This window comes from Danio rerio, chromosome 25 (genome assembly GCF_052040795.2).
Source record: "Danio rerio strain M-AB ecotype USA chromosome 25, GRCz13ab, whole genome shotgun sequence".
Lineage (NCBI taxonomy): Eukaryota > Metazoa > Chordata > Actinopteri > Cypriniformes > Danionidae > Danio > Danio rerio.
Genome location: NC_141045.1, coordinates 23,686,308 through 23,710,152, shown reverse-complemented (window position 1 = coordinate 23,710,152; position 23,845 = coordinate 23,686,308). Strand labels below are relative to the sequence as shown.

At 36.9% G+C, this 23,845-nt stretch overlaps 1 protein-coding gene across 5 annotated transcripts in view; it reads left to right on the top strand.

The window, feature by feature from the left end:
* The window catches only part of ccdc33 (coiled-coil domain containing 33), a 43,691-nt gene that overhangs the window by 182 nt on the left and 19,664 nt on the right, over window positions 1–23,845 (top strand). For 2 of the 5 annotated variants that reach the window (NM_001442796.1, NM_001442795.1), the window contains 5 exon segments: window positions 1,944–2,036; window positions 3,355–3,524; window positions 4,056–4,119; window positions 18,317–18,512; window positions 21,529–21,617. In NM_001442796.1, the coding sequence (NP_001429725.1) occupies window positions 1,992–2,036; window positions 3,355–3,524; window positions 4,056–4,119; window positions 18,317–18,512; window positions 21,529–21,617 (564 nt within the window). In that variant the 5' untranslated portion in view covers window positions 1,944–1,991. 5 annotated transcript variants of the gene reach the window in all.

Sequence of the window (23,845 nt, the reverse complement as noted above, 5' to 3'; positions counted from 1 at the left end):
CAATAGCTTGACATTTAGAAACTAAACTTATAAGATGGTTGTTGTTTAATATTATGGGGGTTCCAAATATTTAATGTTATCGTAAGCTTGATAAACAACTTTGAAAAATTTGATGTTTCCCCATTCAGACAGAATACCCAAGCATACCTCCCAAGAGGCATTTCAAAGATGGCTGTCGAGGGAACTGACTTGCCTTAAAGGGACTTTGCTCTGGGTCAGCACTTTTAGCTTAGCATAGATCTGCTGACTTCAGTGTATTTTTGTTCAACTAGATAGAGTTGGACTGTGTGTTAATCTAAAAGGTCTGCAAATTTTGCAAGATCAAAGTGCACAATAATTAAAAGTTATTGTGTTTTAATGATTAAGCGCATATGGTTTAAAGACACAGTTGCACTCATGGAAAATCCAAGTCCACTTTTTCTTATTAAATGATGGGGAAAATAATTGGTATTTCTAAAAGTTTTTTGTTTGTTTTGGGTGTAATATGCTATAAGCCAATCAGAGTGTAATCTCTTATCCCATTTAAAAGCCAGTTAAATGCATATACTGAATGTTTACATGGTGTTTGTTGCCTCGTTACAAACATATGAGGCAAGTTTCACAATATACACGTTCAACTAACAAAAGATAGATTTAAACAGACTTCATTGCTCTTCTGGGAGGTGGTGCTGAATGAATTAATAATTCTTATATTTATGATTATCATATGCTATAAATATGATTGTGTGGTCGCACAGTTAGTCATTCAGTCAATTAGACTGGCGGTCGTTCGACAGCGGCCTCTGGTGCGAACGGCACTCGCGAGAGACATTTGAGATACGAAAAAGCGCACACAGTGGCCTCCTGTGGATTTGCGAAAACAAAAACTGCAAAATACGTACCTCCCGGAGTGTATTTTGCCGTCTCCAGAAACGTTCACGGGCCTACGTTTTCAGAATGAGCCTGGGTTGATTTAAATGGGCTGAAATCAAACAGGTGACATGGTGGTGCAGTAGGTAGTGATGTCGCCTCACAGCAGGAAGGTCGCTGGTTCGAGCCTCAGCTGAATCAGGTGGCATTTCTGTGTGGAGTTTGCATGTTTTCCCCACGTTCGCATGGGTTTTCTCCAGGTGCTCCGGTTTCCCCCACAGTTCAACAACATGCGGTACAGCGACATGCCAAATTGTCTGTAGTGTATGAGTGTGAATGAGTGTGTATTGATGTATCCCAGAGATGGTTTGCAGCTGGAAGGGCATCCGAAAAGAAACTGAATGAATGAATGAATGATTGAATGAATAAATTTAAACAAACAAATTAAATTCTTTTTTATGTTCATTTTTTTTGTTTGACTTAATTTGTTTGTTTAAATTCAGACCATAAATTGTTTGCAACCACTTAACTTAAAAAATGAGTAAATGAAACGATACGTTTTTTTTTTCCAGTGTATCTCATAAATATACGTGGCAAATTTCACAATATTCATGTTAACCTAACAAAACACACAGACTTTATGACTCTTCTGATTTAATTAATAATTATTTTATTCAGCATTGTTCTTTCTGATGCCAAACAGTGAACACTATATGTGAATAATATGAATGTGCGATGACCTTTGGCATGGGGAGAGCAGCTCAATGTGTTTGGAGGTTAAAAGGTTTCATGCTGCGCTCAAAGAATAAAGAACAAGCTCATCTCAGCATGGAGCAGAAAACATCATCAATCTCCAGAGCAGCAAACTCATGTGTTCCTTTAACACAGAACCACCAGAAGCTACAGACAAATATTTGCATGTATTTTGTTAATTATTTTACATTCTGATTACAGTGTAGTAATGTCTCTGTGAGCTCTTGAATATCATGAATGATTGGTTTGTTTCCTGTTCAGCCTATAAAAGTTGCCAGGCAGGATTTCTGTGTTGTGGAAACCCGACGTCAGGTTGCCAGCATTGTCAGAGCTTTCTCTTCATTCAGCGGTTTAATATGCCTGACAGGAGCTCAGAAACCTTCAGCCAGATGCAAAACCCAGAGAAACCACAAAATGACCCTGCAGGAGCACAGGTAAATGACCTACTGCCTATCTCAGAACAGATCTTCACATACAGAATTCATGAAGAAATTATAATCAACATTATCTGTTTGATGTAATGAAACAAATGAAATGTGCTCATATTTTTAAATATTATGAGTATAGTTTGTTTATTGCTATACATTTTAAAAAATACAGAAGTGGGTAACAGTTTCTCTGAAGTGGGCGTTTATAAGACTGTCATGACACCTCTATTATATTAATGCATGTTGTGAATATGAAGATTTTATGAATGCTAATGACAACTGCCATTAAGTGTCATTTTCTCAGTTATGCCATTTTAAATGCAAAGATGACATCAGAATAAACAGCAAATGTCGGTCCAAGGAACTCGAAAAATGTGGGAAAAATATTAAAATACCTTTATTGACACGGCTATTCCTTAAAACTGCACATTTTGCAATGTGTTTTGGGCAAACACTTGACTTCATTATGCAGGGTAATCGTTAAACTGAGCCATTTCATGCATTTGCAAACTGTATAGTTGAAATCAACACAGGCTCATTCTGAAAATGTTGTCCCTTGGACTTTTCTAGAGAAAGCGAATTATGTAGCCGGAGGTACGTATGGCTGCATTTCATGTTTTAAGCAAATGCTACGGGGCGGTATGGCGCTGTTCCTTTTTGTGCTTGCCGGCTGACCGCTTACCTTCGTGTGGAGGGCTTTCCCATGGCAACCAATTTGTCCAGTGAGCTTGTCGTGTACTTCGGCGCACTTGAGACACAGAATTCAGGTAAGACAAAAACAGAATACAAAAAATAAAATAAATGAGTAAACAACAGGGTGAGAATGTGGTAAAATCAGAAAACGTGGTAAAAATCAAACGAGGGCTTTTCTTTTTCTGAATGGGTTTTGCAAATTGTTGGTAGGGTTTAGGGATTAAAGTGGGTTGGTGGGTCAATCGGTAAAACTAGTTGGGTTTAAGGAAGGAGAAGAGTGGGTCAGTCGATTGGCCGGTCGCACAGTCAATTATACAGTCAGTCAGACATACGGTCATTCGACAGCGGCCTCTGGTGGGTTTATGCGAGAACAGCGTGGGCTCAAATGGCACTCGCGAGAGACATTTGAAATATGAAAAAGCGCACACAATGGCCTCTCGTGGATTCGCAAAAACAAAACTGCAAAAATATGTACCTCTGGGGATGTATTTCACGTTCTCCAGAAAAGTCCAAGGGACTACATTTTCAAAATGAGCCTGGGTTGGTTGATATAGACATACATAGGGTAATATCTCAACTGGATTGTGTTTGGATGTTATTATTAAGCATCCTTTTGTTGTTTTTTTCCCAGATAAACATGGATTCATATGATTTCCCTTCACATGATGCAATCTCTCAAATCCTCCAGGAGTATCTTCAACTCAAAAGGCCCAAAACTCAAACCAGGACAGAGTCTGTACCACAAAAAAAGGCTAACTCTCAACTGAACCGAACGTTTGATGTGAATTTAGCACACAAAAGGTAAAAAAGACTGTAGCCAAATATACAGTTGAAGTCAATATTATTAGTCTTTTCTTTTTAAAATATTTGCTGAAAGATGTTTAACAGAATGTCTGATTATATATTTCCTTCTGGAAAAAGTATTATTTGTTTTATTTCGGCTAGAATAAAAGCAGTTTTTGATTTTTTTAAAAACAATTTTACAGTCAAAAATATTAGCCCCTATAATCAATTATTTTTTCGACTTGCCTATTTACCCTAACCTGCCTAGTTAACCTAATTAACCTAGTTAGGACTTTAAATGTCACTTCAAGCTGACTTGATAAATATCTTGTCAAATATTATTTACTGTCATCATGGCCAAGATAAAATCAATCAGTTATTAGAAATCAGTTATTAAAACTATTATGATTATAAATGTGTTGAAAAAAATCTTCTCTCCGTTAAACTGAATTTGGAGGAAAAAATAAACAGGGGAGCTAATAATTCTGACTTAAACTGTATGTTTAAACTTGTATTGTCCATTTATTGCTGTAAATATTTCCCTTTTAGTCCTCCAGCGTCTGATTTAAAAGATGAGTCCCCTAATGGCGAAGTCAGTGAACATCAAACTAAGGTGCGTAATTAAACTGCAAACACAATAACCAATGGCAGAAACTCTGAAATCTGCTAATCACAACACATAATCATTCTTAAGACGTATATACATATCGTCTTTAAAACAAACACTACAGGGCGGTATGACGCCATTCCTTTTTGCGCTTACCAACTGACTGTTTGCATCCATATGGACAACTTTCCCATTGTTACCGCTTTGTCCAGTGGCTCGCCATGTACGTTGGTGGACACAGAGAGGAGTTAATTTATTCTTTATTAGATAAAATAAATGTAGAATAAATATATTTTTTCTACATTTATAGGTGTACATTTGACACCAGTGGTTGAACTGGGTATTGCATTCCTGGATCAAAATGACCAAAAGTGCAGGTTGCCAGATTGAGGACCAACAGGAGCAAGTGACTATCGAGGCTAAAGGCTGATTTAAATTGTGTTATAAATAAAGCAACGACACGCGATAGAAGTGCAAATCTCTTCACAAAGTGTGTTGTTAGGACACGTGGTAACAATGTAACCTGTTCACCTAATGTTTATGTTTGTAATATTTATATTATTTGCTAATTAATGACCTAATGTGGAACTGAATCTGCGTTTCGTTTTGGAGTCTGCTACTGTCCACCAGAGGTCGCATTTTAGTCTCGGACGCATGCTTGGAGAGCCTCTCTGAATGAATGAATGAAATACGCGGTTTTCCACCGAGGCAACCCGGGGTGCTGAAATATAATTAGCTAAACTGGCAGTGGGCGAGTTAAAGAATCCAAAACAAAGACAGTCTTTCCAGCACATAACAGACATTTTCAAAGCAGAATATCTGTACTTTAGCTTTGTTTTTCAGATAAATCCGAATGTTTCTTAAATATCTGCAAACATATGATGGTATTTTTATGCATTAGAACAGTGGTTCCCTTTTTTTTGCCTGAGACCCTTCTTGTCACGTGACCCGCGATGCACTCGCAGGTCGCGGCCCGGGGTTCATTGATGCAAGTGTGTCACATGCGCGGAAACTGCGCACCTCCATTGGAAACAACAAACTTGTGAAAACTCTAGAAATACGTGATATTCAAACACCCCCTAAAAGGCCACCGTCATTTGCAATTTCCATCAGGTGATCTTCTTGCACAGCCATGGTGGATTCACCTGATATGTTGACAAATTGGTTGCGGATCTATTCCTTGTCAGTTCGCAGGTCGTTCACTGGGCCTTTTTTTCTTTAGCAAAGAAACTTTCTAAAGACGTCTATTTCTTACTCATTTTGCTGCTTGTAGGTTAAATTTGGGTGCTCAGGTGACCGAGACGTAAGCGAGATGGTCAGTTTTCAAAATAAAAGAATTTTCAAAATAAAAGATCGTTCAGAATTACATAAAAAATAAAACAGAAATAATTAATGATTTCTTGTGCGGCCCAGTACCAATTGATGACGGACTGGTGGTTGAGGACCACTGAGCTAGGTGATAAAATGAACTAAGGCAACATGATCATTCTCCTAATTTTCCACTGCTAAGTTTTTTTTTTTAAATATGAAACGACTCCCCACAAAGCTCGCTGATTCTCCCTTGTGGGCTGCGACACCCCTGTTGGGACCCGCTGCTTTAGAAGACTCGAAAACGTACATACAGCACCTTTAAAACTGACACATAATGCATGTCTACATACCTAATACATTCTACACAAACTTTGCTGTTTTCAAAGATTCCCATATTGTGTGTTTGCAATTTGAACTTTAAAATCCAAAATTACATTGCCACGTAAACGAATAGACAAAACACATATAAAGTTTCATGTTTTTGGCTGATGTTATGACACTGAGACTCCATTACCCCTTTTTCTCTCCTTTTTTGTTGCTGAAGTAATTTCATTACCAAAGTTAACATCTAGATGTCCAGATGCTTTTTCGGCCACACTTCTAAAAGAAACATTTAATTCTGTGTTTTCTTGCCTGTTCTAATAACAGCCTCAGGGGGATGTACCAGATGCTTTTAAACATGCAGTGTTTAATCCTCTCCAGATAAAACCTTCTCTTGGCCACTCTGTTCTTTCCAGCTTTAGGCAAATTTCACATTTATATTGTCATTCTAGTTTTTTTTTTTTTTTTTTTTGTATTATTATTATTGGAGATAATCTTGTCTCTGCAGGTAGTTCCTTTTACATCATGGCTTGGTTTTACATTTACTTTGTTTCATTTTTTAGTACATTTAAAGATGTGAACTTTAACTCAAGCATATTTTTAGAGGAAAAACTCTTAAGCTGCGGTCACATTGGTCTTTTCTCACCATAGGCTTCCACTCATATGAATGCGAATGCGTCAGACCGGAAACGCAAGCTTGTGCGACAAGTTTTGCAGTTCGCTGTGATGCACAGTTCAAACTTGGTGAACTCTGACCTGCGAAATTGCATCACTTGACTGCATGAGACCAATCAAGGGTCAAAACATGACCTCTCTTACAGAAATTTAAAATATGGAGCAATCGCTTGCTTTTTTAAATGAATTTCACAAGGTCAAACTTTAGGGTGACCGCAGCTTTTACTTTTTGTTACATTTTGCAGCATTCCTCCATTACTGTGAAGCGGTAATAAATTTGATTGATTCATGTTCCTTGTTTGCAAATATTTTGAGGTATCATGTAGAAGTGGTTGTGTGGCGAAAGACTGCTAAAGAGATGTGTCTCCTGCTTTCGTTTAGAGAGTGCTTCAGTGTGAATGATGTCTAAAGACATGCAAGTTTATCGGATCACATCACCTGCAGCCTCAAGTTCAGTCTATGTTTTCACTGTTGTCAAAAACAGATTTGTGATGCTGTACATCAAGCTAACATTGTAAAATTAAAAGTAACTAGTAACTAGTTACTTGAGTATTTTTTCATGGAATTCTTTTTACTCTTACTCAAGTTACTTTTACAATCATTACTTTTATATTTACTTGAGTAAAAATTTCCGCAAGGTCTTGTATTTAAACTTGAGTTTAGATTTTGGATACTCTACCCACCTCTGGATATGCATCAGCTGTTAGTCCTTATAATTGGTATAATTATACGGTATAATTTGTTTTAGCCTTTGTGTGGTTTGAAGTGTAGACCAAAGTGGGAAAAAGTAACATAAGGCTGTAACATTACAAAATTGCCTTTGTAAATCTCTGTAGGCTAGACGTTTACGAGGCATAATACAATAAACAATAGTATCCTTATTGTAGTTCAAGAGTAAACAAAACAGTCAAGGCTTACTTGACATTGGGACGGGGAACAACTGCGAAGTTGCTTCAACCATCCATCACTGACCATGACAGCCAGTAGACATTTGAAGCTAGAATAGTGGATTCAAAGTCTGCAAGAGAGAAACCGCATCATGGATGTAAATTTATTGACAAAGAGAACTGTATGCATTGCACATACTGTAGTCAGGGAAAAGGCAACAAACAGTAGTTAAGTGAAAAGTATTTTTTAAACTTGTTAAATAGTAATTAATAGCAGTAGCTGTTATTATGTAACAATCCGTGCAACCAGGGTCCGTGTACATTTAAGACATTTCTTGGGTCTGCACTGTTTTGGGTCTCATTTTTAATAAACATTCAGATCTGCATCTGTTCTGTACACAGTGTTGTCCTGGAACCGTCTGTGTTTACTCTTAAAGTCAAACACAATTAAAAGTTTCTTTGAATTTTAGGACCCGTAAAGACCTATACATCACAGTGTCATGGAATTTTTACATGAACTTACCCAAGCTAAATAGAAATACGTGTCCAGGGATACATTTTTTTGCGAAACATGAAATACATTGCTCTGACAATATTTCCTTGTAGCTTGTGATCCAAAATTCAGAAGTTGTGGCTACATAGTTTTACCATGATTTTACATCACTTTTACCAGTTCAGTGAAACCCTCTTTCACTGGATTCTAACTCAGGCAAGTACAACACAGTACAAGGTGAGCTACCAACCAAACTGACCAAAGTAGAAAACAACACAGGCTCACTGTGAAAACGTACATTATACGTATACATTTCTGATGAGCATGAATTATGTAGCCAAAGCTACATATGGCTGGATTTTGTCTTTAAAATTAATGCTACAGGCTAGTATAATGCTACCAGATTGCCTTGCTTCAAAGTGGATGGCATTTCCTAACCCTAACCGTGACGATGGGGGTTGACTCTGGCGAAAAATGGTTCCAGAAAGCAGGCAAAGCAAAAACAAAAGGCAAAATATTAAATAAAAGAAGTAAATGACAGGGTGAAAATGTGGTAAGATCGGAAAATGTAGAAATCAGGCTGTCACGAGGGCTTTTCTTTTTCTGGATTGCTTTTGAAAACACTGTCGGTTGGGTTTAGGGAAGAGTCACTTGACAGCAGCCTCTGCTGGATTTACAGCAGAACAGCAGGTGCGAATGACACTCTTCAAAGAAAACTGAGCTCTGAAAAAGCATTCATTGCAGAAACAAAAACTGCAAAAAACATATATCCTATTTCACACTATCCAGAAATCCATACAGGGTACATACGGTACCTGTAATGACCCTGGGTTGGCAGAAACGCTGTCCATATGAAGACAAACAGCTGAGGTAAACACAATCGATTACAAATCAAAGACACATTTAAGATGTTTTGTGGTATTTATTCTCTTTTGGCAAAGAACCATACAATAATGAATCTTGTATTGCTTGATCATTCGTCCCATTAAGTATCAGAAGTATCAAAAAAACAAACATCGGCATCGTCATATTGCCTCATAGAGGTAATTTTACCTAGAAACTGCATGCAAATTTATGTTGAAGCATGTTTTTTGCAAAAATGTAGCCTGAGGCACGTATTTCCAATCAGGGGCGCCCCCAAGGGGTGGCCACGGCCACCCCTCGGTAAACTCTGCTGTTGACATTATTGATTTAAATGTACTTATAAATCCCCAATGTTTAAATAAATAAAATGCAGCCACTAAATTATTGTTGGTGTTATTGACGTAGCTGATTCATTGTCTCTCCACCTTAGTGCTGGTTCAATGCTGAATGCTGGTGAAAGCAAACTGACGCATGCGCGCAGAAAACCATTCCCGCGCGCCTCACGCACTCGTGTGTGAATCCCGGTTGGTTGTTTGCATGCACGCCGACAAAATACGCGCCGCTCATGCGCCGTGAAACGGAGTAACAGCCTTTTGTGCAGAGGTGAAAGTCGACTAAAGTTTAATATGATGATAATGATGATGATGTTACTTTCACTAAGCATGCCTTTAAAGCAGAAAGGAGGGATAATGAGTCAGGGAGGTAAGACTTCATAACATGATTTCTCAGCCATGATCTGGTCTAAGACCACAGATAATTCTATAATACATTTTTTGGTATTCTTTAGAATTGTCATAACTAATTTTCATGCAAAAGGTTTCTTAAGTGATCTTGGCATATCACTCCAGTTGTTGTTTTCCAGTAATATTTAGGATTGATTTCTGTTATTTATTCAGAATAATAATTATATAATAATATTAATTGTATTTATTTAAAATAAATATAAATAAATTGTTTTATTTATTGAATAACAAATCTAACAATTCAAGGGAGGTGGGGGGTGTATAGGGTGGTTCGCCCAGGGTGTCAATTAAACTAGAACCACCACTACCCTCCCTGATCGTCGTTGACAGCACGCACACACCTTCAATAGACAGTAATGGCAATTTAATATTTACCTTAAGGTACAGTATATCAATAGAAGAAGCTGCATTAATAAAATGGCTCAAAAAGTAATATGGATAAATTATATTATTAGGTATAGTGAGTGTGTATAGTAATGCCATTCATTCAGTTTGATCATGTGTTTGGGTTATTAATAAACTCATTATTCTTTCATTCATTTTCTTTTCGGTGTAGTCCCTTTATTAATCCAGGGTCGCCACAGTGGAATGAACCGCCAACTTATCTAGCACATTTTTACACAGTGGATGCCCTTCCAACAGCAACCCATCTCTAGGAATAATAAACTCATTAATCTTCATTAATTTTAGACATGGCAAATACCGTATGATGTACAATAAAAGCACGTAAAAAGTTATTTATACAGTATATATATATATATATATATATATATATATATATATATATATATATATATATATATATATATATATGAAAAGTGTTTTTAAACTAAACATAGATTTTTATTTGGTTTGCACATGTACTTCCTGAATTACTTCAAGGAATAAATACCAATATTTCAAGAAGAATTAATTAAATGAATAAAAACTACATTATTACATTTACCAAAAACAAAAATATAACATTACACTAAATTCATAATTGTTTTTTTTGTGTGCCACCCCAAGATTTGGTGCGGCCTCTTCTGGCCACCCTTAAGAAAATTTTCTTGGGGCGCCACTGTTTCCAATGAGCCTGTGGTGAGAATCTCAATCATGTTTTTTTTTTTTTTTAACTTTCATGGGTGCTCGAACCTGGTACAGTATTTTGTCTCCTGATGCCATATCCATAATCTACAGTACAGACCTTGTACTACACAATTATTGCAATTCAATCTGGACGAGAAATCAGCCATAAAGAAACTGTTCTGATTTATGCCAGTCGACTCATGACTCATAATTCATTCATGAATATTCACACCATGATACCAGAATTCAAATAAAAAGCTCTCAAGACTCTTTAATGTGACCATCCAGCATCTGCAGTGTTCAGTCTACCGTATAAGTGTTTGACGATGGAAAAACAGTATTGGCTTTTCTCTTTTCATCTTGTCGGAATAATGGCAAAGCACCTCACAGAGAAAGACCGAGAGAACGCAGGCCGTGTGTGATCACAAATTTGATTGTTTGGAGCAACAGTACAGGCGATGCAGGGCCTCCGTCTACGGGGACCTATCTCTCTCTCCATTCACTCCTTCAGTGAGTTCAGATGATTCCTCCATCTCCATCCCTTCGCGGTCCCCATCTCATCACCCATCATCATCCTCATCTTGCATGTGTGCCCTTTCAATTAAGCGCTCAATTTCTTTCAGAGGACCCCAGGGAGCCGCAAGCACACTGGCCCAGATTGGAATCGTCTAATCGTTCCTTCTTCCACCCCTCCTGTTTTTGCACATCGGCCCCCCACGCGACTCTCCGATGGGGCACTTTCCTGCTTACAGAGACCCCCGAGTGAAAAGCAGACACCTCTGCAGGATGTTACATGACGGGCGATATATCACTAACACAATGGCATAAAAGAATTTCTGGAAGCGTGGCGCAAGCCCCTGGCCTGCAGTCTGTTTATTATAATGCTAATGTCTCAATGCTATTGTTCAATCAATGAACTGTGCAATAAAAGCATGTTGACAAATGTAGATATGCCAAAAGGATCACACGCTGGTGTTAAATTGACATGCATTGCATTTTGTTCAACAAAACATTTAATTCCATAGGCCTAGCTAAAATTAAGCTACACATTAGCCTTAACTGATATTAAATAAATTTAAGAGTGTTTTAGGTCCACTTAAGTAGAACTCAAGCACGTCTTTACATGTCATTTTAAAATTATGTATATTGTCTTTGTTCTATTTAAATATAGAGTTTATAAATATTTATTTATATATAGTTAAAAACAGAATCAAGTATGATTGTAATTTAAAAAATTACACACATGAATAAAAATTTATATTTTAGTTAAACATGGTACTATTTAGTTGTGATGGTGAAATGAAGCTTTCTGAACCAGTGAACCGCTCAACTCAATTGTATCGGAAAAAGGTTTTACTGAAGCTTTCTAAATCAGAGATTGATGAGAACCCCTGCTGGTTAAAGTGTGGAAAAGCACTGTATTGCAAAAATGTCAAATGTTCACAACTGACCAACTCATTTATGTAGTCAAACATCAATAGTAATATAAACAAATTACTCAATTACTGTTGTTTTTTAATACATAAGGTATGTTACATTACACCACTGATGACTGTAGTAAAATCGAAGGTATTCAAAAGTATTTACATTTATCGTATTCCAACTGATCCTTCACCCACGCACTCTGCATGGTAGGCGAATGCTTTAAGGAGGAGGCTACGGGAGTGAGGCTTTCGGGCTGCACTCGCCAGCTGGCCTCTGTTACACACTACACTACAATATGCAGCGGTCTTCTTTAAAGATAGTTGTAAATAATGCGCTAATACACTTTAGTATGGTTTAAAAGATTTTTACTATAATATACTATTGTATTATAGTTGAACTACTGGTGCGTGGGACCGGTGCAGTGCTTTAAAACAGTAGAAATGAAGGCAATCCACCCTTAAGGCTGATTTATATTTCTGCGTCAAACACCTGCGTATGCTACGGCGCTGACGCATAGCCCTTCGCCGTGGTCGTCGCCGTCACTGATGTTAAAAAATTTAATTACACGTTGCAACAATGCGTAGCGCAAGCTCTGTGATTGGTCGGCTTGGTAGCGCTGATGAGTCAGGGCTGGACCAAGAGCCGCGCGAATGGCGCGAACCCAATGTAGCGATTGTTTACAAGTGTGGAGTCCCGTGAAGGAGCTCCGGATGGAAAGGTTTTTTTTGTGTTTACCTCATAGTTAAAGTTGCTGCACGTCTGCCGGTTGCTGCCTCAAAATGAGAGAGTTTGAGCCACTTGTACATCCCGGAAGTGTTCAGGAAAAGCAAAAAAGCAGCGAAGAAACTCGACACAGAGGAACATTTACACCTCACTGCCAACTAGCGTTTCGGAAGTGTTAATGCAGACCAACAGAGACAGCGCGCAGAAGTATAAATGCACAGCCACGCGCGTTGCATGCGCCATGGGTTACGCCGGTCACTTGACGCAGAAGTATAAATCAGGCTTTAGTCCCTCGTTATACACTTTACTAAGCCATGAGGGCGTTTAAACCTTTGAATCAAAATTTGAAGCAGTCACCTGAATATAGGCGTAAATAAAGCTTCAGACGTCACTGATGACGTAATGATGGCAAAACGAAATAAGCTCCAATACACTGCTTTACTTCGAGATGTATAATTTTTAGATACATGCTTTGAAGCCTCGGTGCCCAATATCGCATCTCTACTATTAAGAATACCTCTAAAACCTCGAGTGTGTTATGAAAGTCATAAAAGTGTACTTAAAAAACGATTCATGATATATTGTGATAATTTAGTTCAATAAAAATTCTGTAGTCTATATAACACAAGTAGCAGTATATTGGCACTGGTAGGAGGCGTGCGTTAGCAAACCTGTCAACCCTCCCATTTTTCCCGGGATTCTCCCGTGCTTTACAGTTCTATCCCATTATCATGGTAAAGGTATTTTACCATATTTCTCCCGTATTTTCAGTCTTTCTCTGAAGAGTGGCAATAAACATTAAAGAACCGATCCTCCCTATCCGCAACCCATACCACCGAACCGTCAGGGGCCGCCCCTTGCCCTTAAATGTGAGTCTGTTCGGTGCTTTCCCTTTGTTTAGTTATGGAAACACTTTGAAATAAATATAAAAATGGTGCGATCTAAAGAGGTCGATCTTGGTGTTTTTTTTTTTTCAAACAACTAAATTTTATCCTAAATAAGCATGAAAAATAAAATGCTTTCCTTATAATGTTAGATGTGTGCATTTTTAAAGTGACACCTCTGTTATTTAATGTAATCAAACGAAATTGCTGCTCTTTAAAAAGAATGTGTAAGTTATACAGTAAAGAAACGGCTGATTTGATAGCTTGATTCTTTTTTTTTTTTTTGTCTTTTGTGAATAATAATAATAAAACATATTACTGACCGTTTAACTGTTTATTTACAATGAAGCAGCTTCAAATGAACATATTTAGTAATTTGGGGCTTTTTAAAAGGAGGAATCCCTTATTATAGTTGGCATATCCCTTATTTTCATATCCCAATGTTGACAGGTATGCATTAGTGTCCCACCAGTGACGATATACAGCCATATCGGACTGCCACAAGTGTGATAATGCATTTATACAACAGTTTGACAGCATAATTGTAAATATAAAAAGAAAATCAAACACTAAAGTCTAAAACCCTTTTGTATGAGGAACTACTTTTCTCCATTCATCCACACCTGCAGCTGATGTCTGAACAGCATTTTAGAGATAGTATTTGAATGATTTTCTAGCGTAATGTCTAAAGTTATGACAAAACAGGTGATGTGATTTTGCTCACATTTTCAGATTACCAGTCTGACATTTCCCAGTATTTCTCTGTTACAACTCTGTTGCGATATCTTGATAATTAACTCAGAAAAAGCCAAAGCAAAGCAAACTACCAGACTACTGTTGTGTTTGCGATAAGGAAAATGCAAACATATGCGGGCATTTCTTCTTTCTTTCTTTTTACTGAACTAGTCTGCAGTACCGAAAACAGGAGACTCATTAGAAATAAACAGATGGCCAACCAAAAAGTAATTCGGATTATACAAAGAGTGGCAAAAACAAAGTACATGCATTCCTGATATGTGAGTCCCAGCTCACACTCAATACACTACAATTACTATGTTATAAATACAGCACTGTAACATACAAAAGAGAGAGATCGACTTAGAATGTCACTTGCCAGATTATTCATTATTTAATCAGATGTAGTTAGAAAATGCACCAAACTTTTCTCCCCAAAGGGCTAATTGACAGGCTGCTGGATACCGACGAGCTGTCTCTCAGAAATTATAAATATTTTGAAATAGGCACTATCCTTACTTATAAACTGCATGTACTTAATTCTGTAGTGTTTTTAAAATCATACTATGGTAAAGTGCTTCAATTAGTTAGTTACGGTTATTCTTTAGTTGTTATGGTAACATAAACAAATGACCCAATAATGTAGTTTTCAACAAACCCTAAAGTTGTACTACAGGAAACTACAGTATTGGGTCATTTGCTTTTATTACAATAGTTTTATACTACTTATACTATATATATGAGCAATATCAAATGAGCAGCAGTGCGATATGGCTGTATATCAGCACTGGTGGGAGGCGTGCGTTGCATTAGTGCCCCCACCAGTGCCGATATACAGCCATATCGCACTGCTACTCGTGTGATATTGCGTTTATACAACAGTTTGACGGCATAATTGTGTATATAAAAACAAAGTCAAACATGGAGAGTCTCAAAAACACTTTTGTATGAGGAACTACCATGTTGGATTAAAATCATAAGCTGACAGTTAAACAGCTGAGCAAGCATCTTTTAAACTTTATATCTGTAAAGTCTGCTTTTTGCTGGCTATATGTAGCTGGAGTAATACACAAAGAGTAAAGAGGCTGTACAAGTGCTGACATTACTTAAATTTATCACTGTTATCAGCCAAACAGATTCCAGAACCAGACAGAACTTTTATGTAAATATATATATATATATATATATATATATATATATATATATATATATATATATATATGTATATATATATATATATATATATATATATATATATATATATATATATATATATATATATATATATATATATATATATATATATATATATTTACATAGGCTACGTATTGTTACATATACTACAACATAGTATACTGTAGTAAATCTAAATTAGGCTAAACTGCGGTATTTATTACAGTTTATGAGTTAACTAGTTAATACCGCATGTTGTACCTTACAATAAGAAATGGTTGTAAATAATATACAATAGGCCTATAATACACTTAATTGTAGTTTGGTTCAGAAATTACTTAATACATTACTTTTAAAAAGAAAGAGCACATTCAATAGACCACAATAGCTTTTTTTTTTTACAAGAATGTATGACTATGACAATGAATTCAACTGTCTAAGACTCGATACTGTCTGCCTGAACATTTTTTATTCTTGTTAGAGGGGATTCTGAGGAAAAAAATACCTTTCACTTGGTGGATTTCATCCTAATCCCTGTCTCAATCCTCACTGTGTACACATTTCTCACTCAGCTTTCAGCATCAGTGTCTGCCAGCATAACCAGTCAGAGGATTGATAAATAAACCACTGAGGCGTTTACAGACTGACTGAAAATATGGCATCGGCTGACACACTATGTGTGTTTATCTCACTTTCTTTTAAAAGCATAAAATTAATGTTTATTGGGCAAGTAGCCAGGTTCTGATACGAATCGATTCCAATCAGACTTACATTTGTTTAGACCGACTGAACATGTGACTTTGATTCCACCTACTGGCGGCAAACTGCAAATGACACTTACGGTTGGAGGGCCAGTTCACCCTAAAATGAAAAGATACTCTCTATTTACTCACCCTCAATTGGTTGCAAACCTTTGATTTTCTTTTTTCTGTTGAACGTTGAAACTCAACCACTGACTTAGTAGGAAACACAAATGCCTTTGGAAGTCAATGGTTACAGGTTTTCAGCTTTCTTTCTTCTTCTGTGCTCAGCAGAAGAAAGAAACCCATGAAGATTTGAAACAAGGGTGAGTAAATGTTGACAGAATTGACATTTTTGGGTGAATTATCCCTTTATTATGTTTTTAATCGTCACATGTTTTGTTTTATATTTCCCTTAATATACTTTTAAAATATAAAACTATATTGTATCTAATTAACAACTTCTCATTAATAAGTAAATATGAATCAAATGTTAAGTATTCAATGTTAGCATATTTTACTGTTATTGCTGCATTATGGGAATAAATACAAATGTATATGTAAATTGTAAAAAAAAAAAAAAATCAATATTTAATTTTACTTTTTTAATTGACCCTCTTTGGACCCTCTTTGTAGTAGCAACTGACAATGTTAAGAAATGTACATTTATTTAATTAAATTAACATTTTAAAGTAATATAATATAATCTTAAGCCCAGCCGAGATGGAAAAAAAACAACTACAAAAAAAAACAAAAAAAACAACAACTTTATTTTACTTTAAAAGTAACACAGTTACTTTAAAAAACATAAAAAATGTTTGCAATATGCTACTTTTAAAGTAGCTAACCTTCCCCTACACTGGTGATTAATGTTAAGAAAAAGGAACACTGAATGTTATTATAAAACAGTATTCTTAATATCTTGAAGTGCCATGAAATTACTGTACCGACAGTTTTACCACCTAATTTACTACATGTTTAGGGCCTGATTTCTGCTTTTGCTTCTATCTTGCTGTTATATACTTTTAAAAGTATCTCCTAAATGTGGCATTCTGTAGAAGGTGTTCTGGGAGTATGCGGTTAGATGGCTGTCTCGTGTCTGTATGAACAGAGCAGGAGTTTGGTTTGCATTGCCAGCAATAAGTCACACTTGTTTCCAGTGCATGTTGGACTCTGGCAGGGCTTCCCTTTGTCACCGTTTCTGTTTATAATTTTTATGGACTATATTTCTAAGCATATCTTTGGGCTGGAGGGGGTCCACTTCAGGGACCACAGAATTTTATCTATGTTATTCGCAGACAGTTATTCCCTTGGCTTTATAGAACATGGAACTTTAGCATGCACTAGGGCACTTTGTTGCAGAGTGTGACGCGACCGGCATGAAAATTTGCACCTCCAAGGCCATGGTGCTCCACCAGACAAAGTTCCATCTCTAGCTTGAAAGAAAGTTCTTATCCCAGGTGGAGGAGTTCAAGTGTCTTGGGGTTTTGTTCACGAGTGAGGGAAGGATGGAACGTGAGATTGACAGGCAGATTGGAGCAGCGACAGCAGTAATGCGATTAATTCACTGGTCCATTATGGCAAAGAAGAAGCTGAGCCGAAAGGCAGAGCTCTCAATTAACCAGTCAATCAACTCTTTGGGTCATGATCAAAAGGATAAGATCTTGGATTTAAGTGACCGAAATTAGTTTCCTTCCAAGGGTGGCAGGGAGCACCCTTATATATAGAGTTAGGAGCTCCGTCATCTGGGAGGATCCCAGAGTAGAGCCACTGATCCTCCACATTGAGAGAAGTCAGCTGAGGTGGCTTGGGCATCTGTTTCGAATGTCTCCATTACTTCTACCTTGGGAGGTGTTCCAGGCATTTCCCACAGCAAGGAAGCCTCGGGGAAGACCCAGGACATGCTGGAGGGACTATGTCTCTCGGGGGGCCTGGGAACCCTTGGGATCCCTCTGCAGGAGCTGGAGGAAGTGTCCGGGGAGAGAGAAGTCTGGGGTTCTCTCCTGAGACTGCTGCCCCCACGACCTGACCCCAGAAAAGCGGATGAAAATGAATGAATAAATGAATGAAATGATTTCCTAAATGGAATGTAATTGCTCACATTCGAAATCCATATACAAGGTATATTGTCTTTAAAAATTTATTTTTATTTCTCCTACAGGAGCTGGAAAACTACAGTGGGGCTCTGCATAAGATGGCGGAGGACATGATCGGCTTGCGATCTCAGATGAGGGTTTTGGAGTCTGAGAACAGTGATCTGCGACGGGAACTCTCTCTGCATCAGGACCTGGGACGAACGCTGCTGGATGACACCGACGTCGACGTCATGACCAACACTGAGATCGCTGACCGCATTGGTATAATTCCTTTTTGTATTATCATTTTAAGGTCTTAGAAACTCTTTTAGTCTTACTATTGAAAGTCTCTGCATGTCCTGATAGCAATCAATCAAATACATTTTTCCAAATTTATTTATATGATTTTAATAATCTGTGATACGTGTACAGTAGGAGAAAGACAAGTTCGTCCAATCAGAACATTAGGTCCGAATGTTATGATAGGCTGTCTGTTCTACCTGCCTGTCAAAATATGTAATGTCCATACCTCTGCACACCCTGTTTCTACAGAAAAGATAACGTCATTCATTCATTAATTTTCCTTCGACTTAGGCTCTATTTTTAGAGAGATCGCCACAGTGGAATAAACTATCAACTATTTCAACATATGTTTTATGCAGTGGATACCCTTTCCAGCCACAACCCAGTACTGGGAAACACCCACACAGACACTCATACGCCACACCAATTTAGCTTATTCAGTTCACTTATTGCGCATGTCTTTGGATTGTGGGAAAAAACCCAAGGAAAACCTACATGAAAACAGGGAGAACATGGGGAAAACATGGAAACTCCACACAGAAATGCCGACTTGAACCAGCGACCTTCTTGCTGTGAGGCGACCTTGCTCCCACAAGGTAGTCATATAGCAACATCCTATTTTTTTTTAGGTTTGGCATTTTAATTATTAACTGTACAATAAACTTTTCTGCCTGTTCAATGTTGCGGGATGTATTGTAGAGGTGTTGTCGAGTGAGTGGTAATATATTCAGGAGGAGTGGTTTGGATGGCACTTGCAGGCTGGCATGTAGGCTTTCAGTGCTATCAGGCTAACATTAGCACTTTCCAAGATCTCCTTTTGAACTTTTAAGAATATAAAGATTATTTATGATTTTACACTTCACCAAAACTGATTACCAGCTGGTGCTGCCATTATGTCAGCCTTTTCATTAAAGGTTTACAATCTACAAAATCAACTAGTCAGATCTTTACTTTTGCTAGCTGTGACTTTAGATTAGGATTTGTGTACATACTTCAAGTTTGTCTATAGGCTACAGTTTGTTTCAATTAAGTAAATTTTAACAAATGGTTTGACAAATAATACATTTTGCCAGTACTTACCAGTTTAATTACTTATAAGTAACCTTCAGAGCATAGTCTAAATAGCTAGTTATTGACAAGATAAAGACAAGATGTGCTTAAAAAATAACCACTAACATATTAACCGTTGCTAACACTTTGCTATGCTACTTTGTGGTTTTAGCAATTTATTAGGAGATAAATCTAATGGTTGGCATTAGCAAGCATTATTCTGCTGTTTATCAATAACATCTGTTGCATGGGCTAAACAATTCCCTGCTGAAAAATCCAGCTTAAACCAGCCTAAGCTGGTTGGTTGCCTGGTTTTAGAGGGGTTTTGGCCATTTCCAGGCTGGTTTCCATCTATTTCCAGCCTGGTCTTAGCTGGTCAGGCTGGAAAATGACCAGCCAAATCCAGCTAAAACCAGCTTGATCAGCCTGGTTTAAGTTGGATATAGCTGGTTTTGGCTGGACTATAAAAATAAAAATAGAACATGGCTAGGCACTACTATGGGCTAATGCTAACACCACTAATGATTATCATCCTGATAACAGATTAAGTACACAAAAAAGTGCATCAGACTAAAGTTGTGCTAACTTGTAGAACTTCTCAGATGTGAAAGTTGTGAGTGTGAAGTGATTGGCACAGGTGTCATGTCCTCGCCGAGCTGTGCTGAGGATTGATAAGACTTTTCTCATTTAGCGTAGGGAATCTGATAAGCACTCCCTGCCTTATCTGCTGAAGGACAGTTTGCGTCCCTCACACACTCATATGCACACAAACATGAGCTCCATTTAAAAGGACACGTCAAAGACCTTTAAGGCCTTCAAAGCAGACGCAACCTTTAATTTCTTCTCTGTCCCTAATGCACCGCATAGCTTTCAGGGCTTTAGATAAAGTCTGTAATGTTTTCTCCAAAAATATCTTCACAGTGTCATGGCCATGCAATTAGCTGATGCTTCAGTGATGATTTAATAAATATTTGTATTATTATAAACAGTGCTCAGCATAAATAAGTACAACTCATTTTCATAATGAATATTTTCATAAATTTTTCTGTGAGTGCAAGTAATATATTGTAATATATAAATATAAATATTTGGTGCATTTTAACAGAATGGATTTTTTTAAACAGATAGGTGTATTAAAATAATATTTTAGAAATAGAAAGATTATAATTATAAATTAAATTAAAAATATTGCAAAAAAGTAAAAACTCTGTCTTGATTTTTTTCTTATATTTTATTTTAATTTCATAGTTTTCCCTAACATAATAAATTAAATGTACAATTTGTTCCAGTTCAATTTGTTTCAGTTTGATATTGGTATTGAATAATCTAATGAGGTCACAAAAATAGCAACAAGAAGAATACAACAAGAAGGTCGCTGGGCTGGTTCAAGCCCTGGTTTGTCCAGTTTCTGCATTTCTGTGTGGAGTTTGCATGTCTTCTCGTTTTGTGTTTGTTTTCCCCGGGAGGAAACTGCGCTATAGGTGAATTGAATAAACTAAATTGTCTATACTGTATGAGTCTGTGTGTGAATGAGTGGGTATGGGTGTTTTCACAGTACTGGATTGCGGCTGGAAGGGCATCTGCTGTGGTGACCTTTTAGCACCTTTTGCAAGGTACTAGTATTCAGCTTAAACTGCAATTTTATGGCTTAACTAATTTAATTAGGTTAACTAGTCAAGTTAGGCTAATTAGGAAATTAATTAAACAAAAATGGTTTCATAAAATACTACATAAGTCTTTGGGGAGCTGATAATAGTGGCCTAAAATATTTTCAAAAATGCAACAACTGCATTTGTTCTAGCCAAATTAAAAGAAATAGAGCTGTCTCCAGAAGGAGGAAACTATTTTAAAAGAAAATATCACATGAAGAGCTAATAATTTAACCTATTTAATCATATAATCATATATATATATACATTATAATGATTGTCTTTTTTGTTTGCAGCCTCTCTGAAGTTCAAGCTGTCCAGTGAAAGCAGCAAAGCATCCGCCATGAAGGACAGAATCCAACTGCTTCAAAACGAGCTCATCAAGGTGGGTCAGTCAAGGCCAGTTTCTCCTCGTCTGCAGTTTTCAATAAAAGCAGAAGCAGTGGTCAGAAACTGTATGTACATTAACTTATTAAGCTCTAGAGGTCCATTGCCTGGCATACATTCGTTATGTTTGCTTGCATGGAAATGCTACGATGTCAAATCCGTTAATGGTTTCCTCCAGAAATCAATGACTGGTCACTGAGTTCACCTCCAGACCGCATGGCATATATCTTGTTGCAACTGATACAAAGACGAAAACAAACACAAGGCTGGCAGAAGTCTTAAATGTGACATATATTGCATTGATTTAATAAGATCAATTGTTTTCTGATATCTATAGTGAGTATATGGCTAAGGTAATTTAAAAAAATCTCGAGAAATATTTTTAAATGTTTATTTATTATTCCATAAAATCCCCCTACACTGTAAAAAATGGTAAGATAAATTAGTCTTGACAACATGCGTTTTTAAGTCATTGTAACTTATTAAACTAAGTTATACATGCTCTAACTTAATTTTATAAGATACAAAAGCTGTTTTAAGTCAGTTTAACTTAATGTAAGTTCAATGGACTCTTAAGTAATTTCATTCAGTTTAAAAATTTAAGGCAACCTGGATATTTCACAGTGTAGAAGGTCTATATTGACCATATTTGGATTGGTTGTAAATATTAATAAGCTCTAAACTGACTTGCAGCTCTTACAGCATACCTGTCAACCCTCCCTTTCTTTCCAGGATTCTCCCATATTTTACAGTTCTATCATCCCGTAATGGTATTTTCCCATATTTTTAATCTGTCTGTGAAGGGTGGCAATAAACAATAAAGGGTTGACCCTCCCTATATGCAATCCATACCGCCGAACCACCAGGGCACATCCCTTGCTCTTAACCTTCCTGTCGTGTTCGGGTCAAATCTGACCGATTTGCATCTTAAAACACTCATAAATTTTGTGTTTTACATCTGATTACCTCAAGGCCTTATGTTATCCTCCACGCTATGCACATGAACATATAAAAGTGATGATCACTTCTTTCATTGAATTTTGAGTGTTTTAATCATCCTTGTTACGCCTGTGGTGTTCCCGGTCATAAGTGACCGCCATAGGAAATGAATGGGTATCCAGACTATAGTGATCCATCAGACAGAAAACATAACCATGTAGACCATTTCAATGTGGTCATGTCATTGGCCCATAAACATTTCCTGCTTGATATCAACTATTTCAAAACTGTAACAAGAGGCAAATCAATCATAACTTAATGTTAAAACAGCTGTCATAACATTATTTATAAATAAGTGGCTCCTTTTTTTACTGTCAGAAGCTATAGAAATTAAATGTAAAACTGGAAATGCCATTGTTTTTGTTTACTTCCCTCAAAATGGTCTATACTGTATACCACCCAAACTCACTCACTCACTCACTCACTCACTCACTCACTCACTCACTCACTCACTCACTCACTCACTCACTCGCTCACTCATTTAATTATTTTATTGGATTAGACCTTAAGCATCTTGCTTAAAAATGACTAAACTATAACTAGTGCTAGTTCTGTGTCCATGCTCACGGTCAATGCCTTAGTCACTATTCCCCAGTACACTAATATAAAACCAACTGAAGGACTGAATGAAACTTCGCGCACTCAACGCACAGGAAAGGATACTGTTTTGTTTGTATTTTGCTGGTTGATAATTCATTCAGATGGAATAAAATGTCAATTTCTTTAGTCAGACCCTGTGATAGTTATTTAAGAAGGCTATTATTTGTTAATGAAACAAAGCATTTTGATTTCTGTCATCTATTGTTCATTTTGTATTCATTTGTATTTTCACTGCAGTTATTTTTATGTCTAATTCTATAAATTCATGATAAACACTACTTTAAGACATGGTTCACAGCTAAAGAATGTTAAATAAATATTTGGTGGTGAAAAATGCTTTTGTGTTAGTCAAAGAGCAGTTAAAACAGACGGTCAAGAATACTAAAGTAAGTAAGTTAAATGTAAATCTGTTCTGTGCTTTTATTTTTACTTAGGCATGAAAACCCTTTGAGATAAATATAAAAATGGTGGGTTTCCCTTTCATTCTATAACAGGTGCCTTTGCCTCTCTAATGCAATCCTCAAAACAGATCATGTAGCTGTGCGTAACTGTTAGACGCACTCCACATTAACAAATAGACACTGTTTCCCTAACGGATTCTGTACACGCAATCTGAGAGGAGCGAAA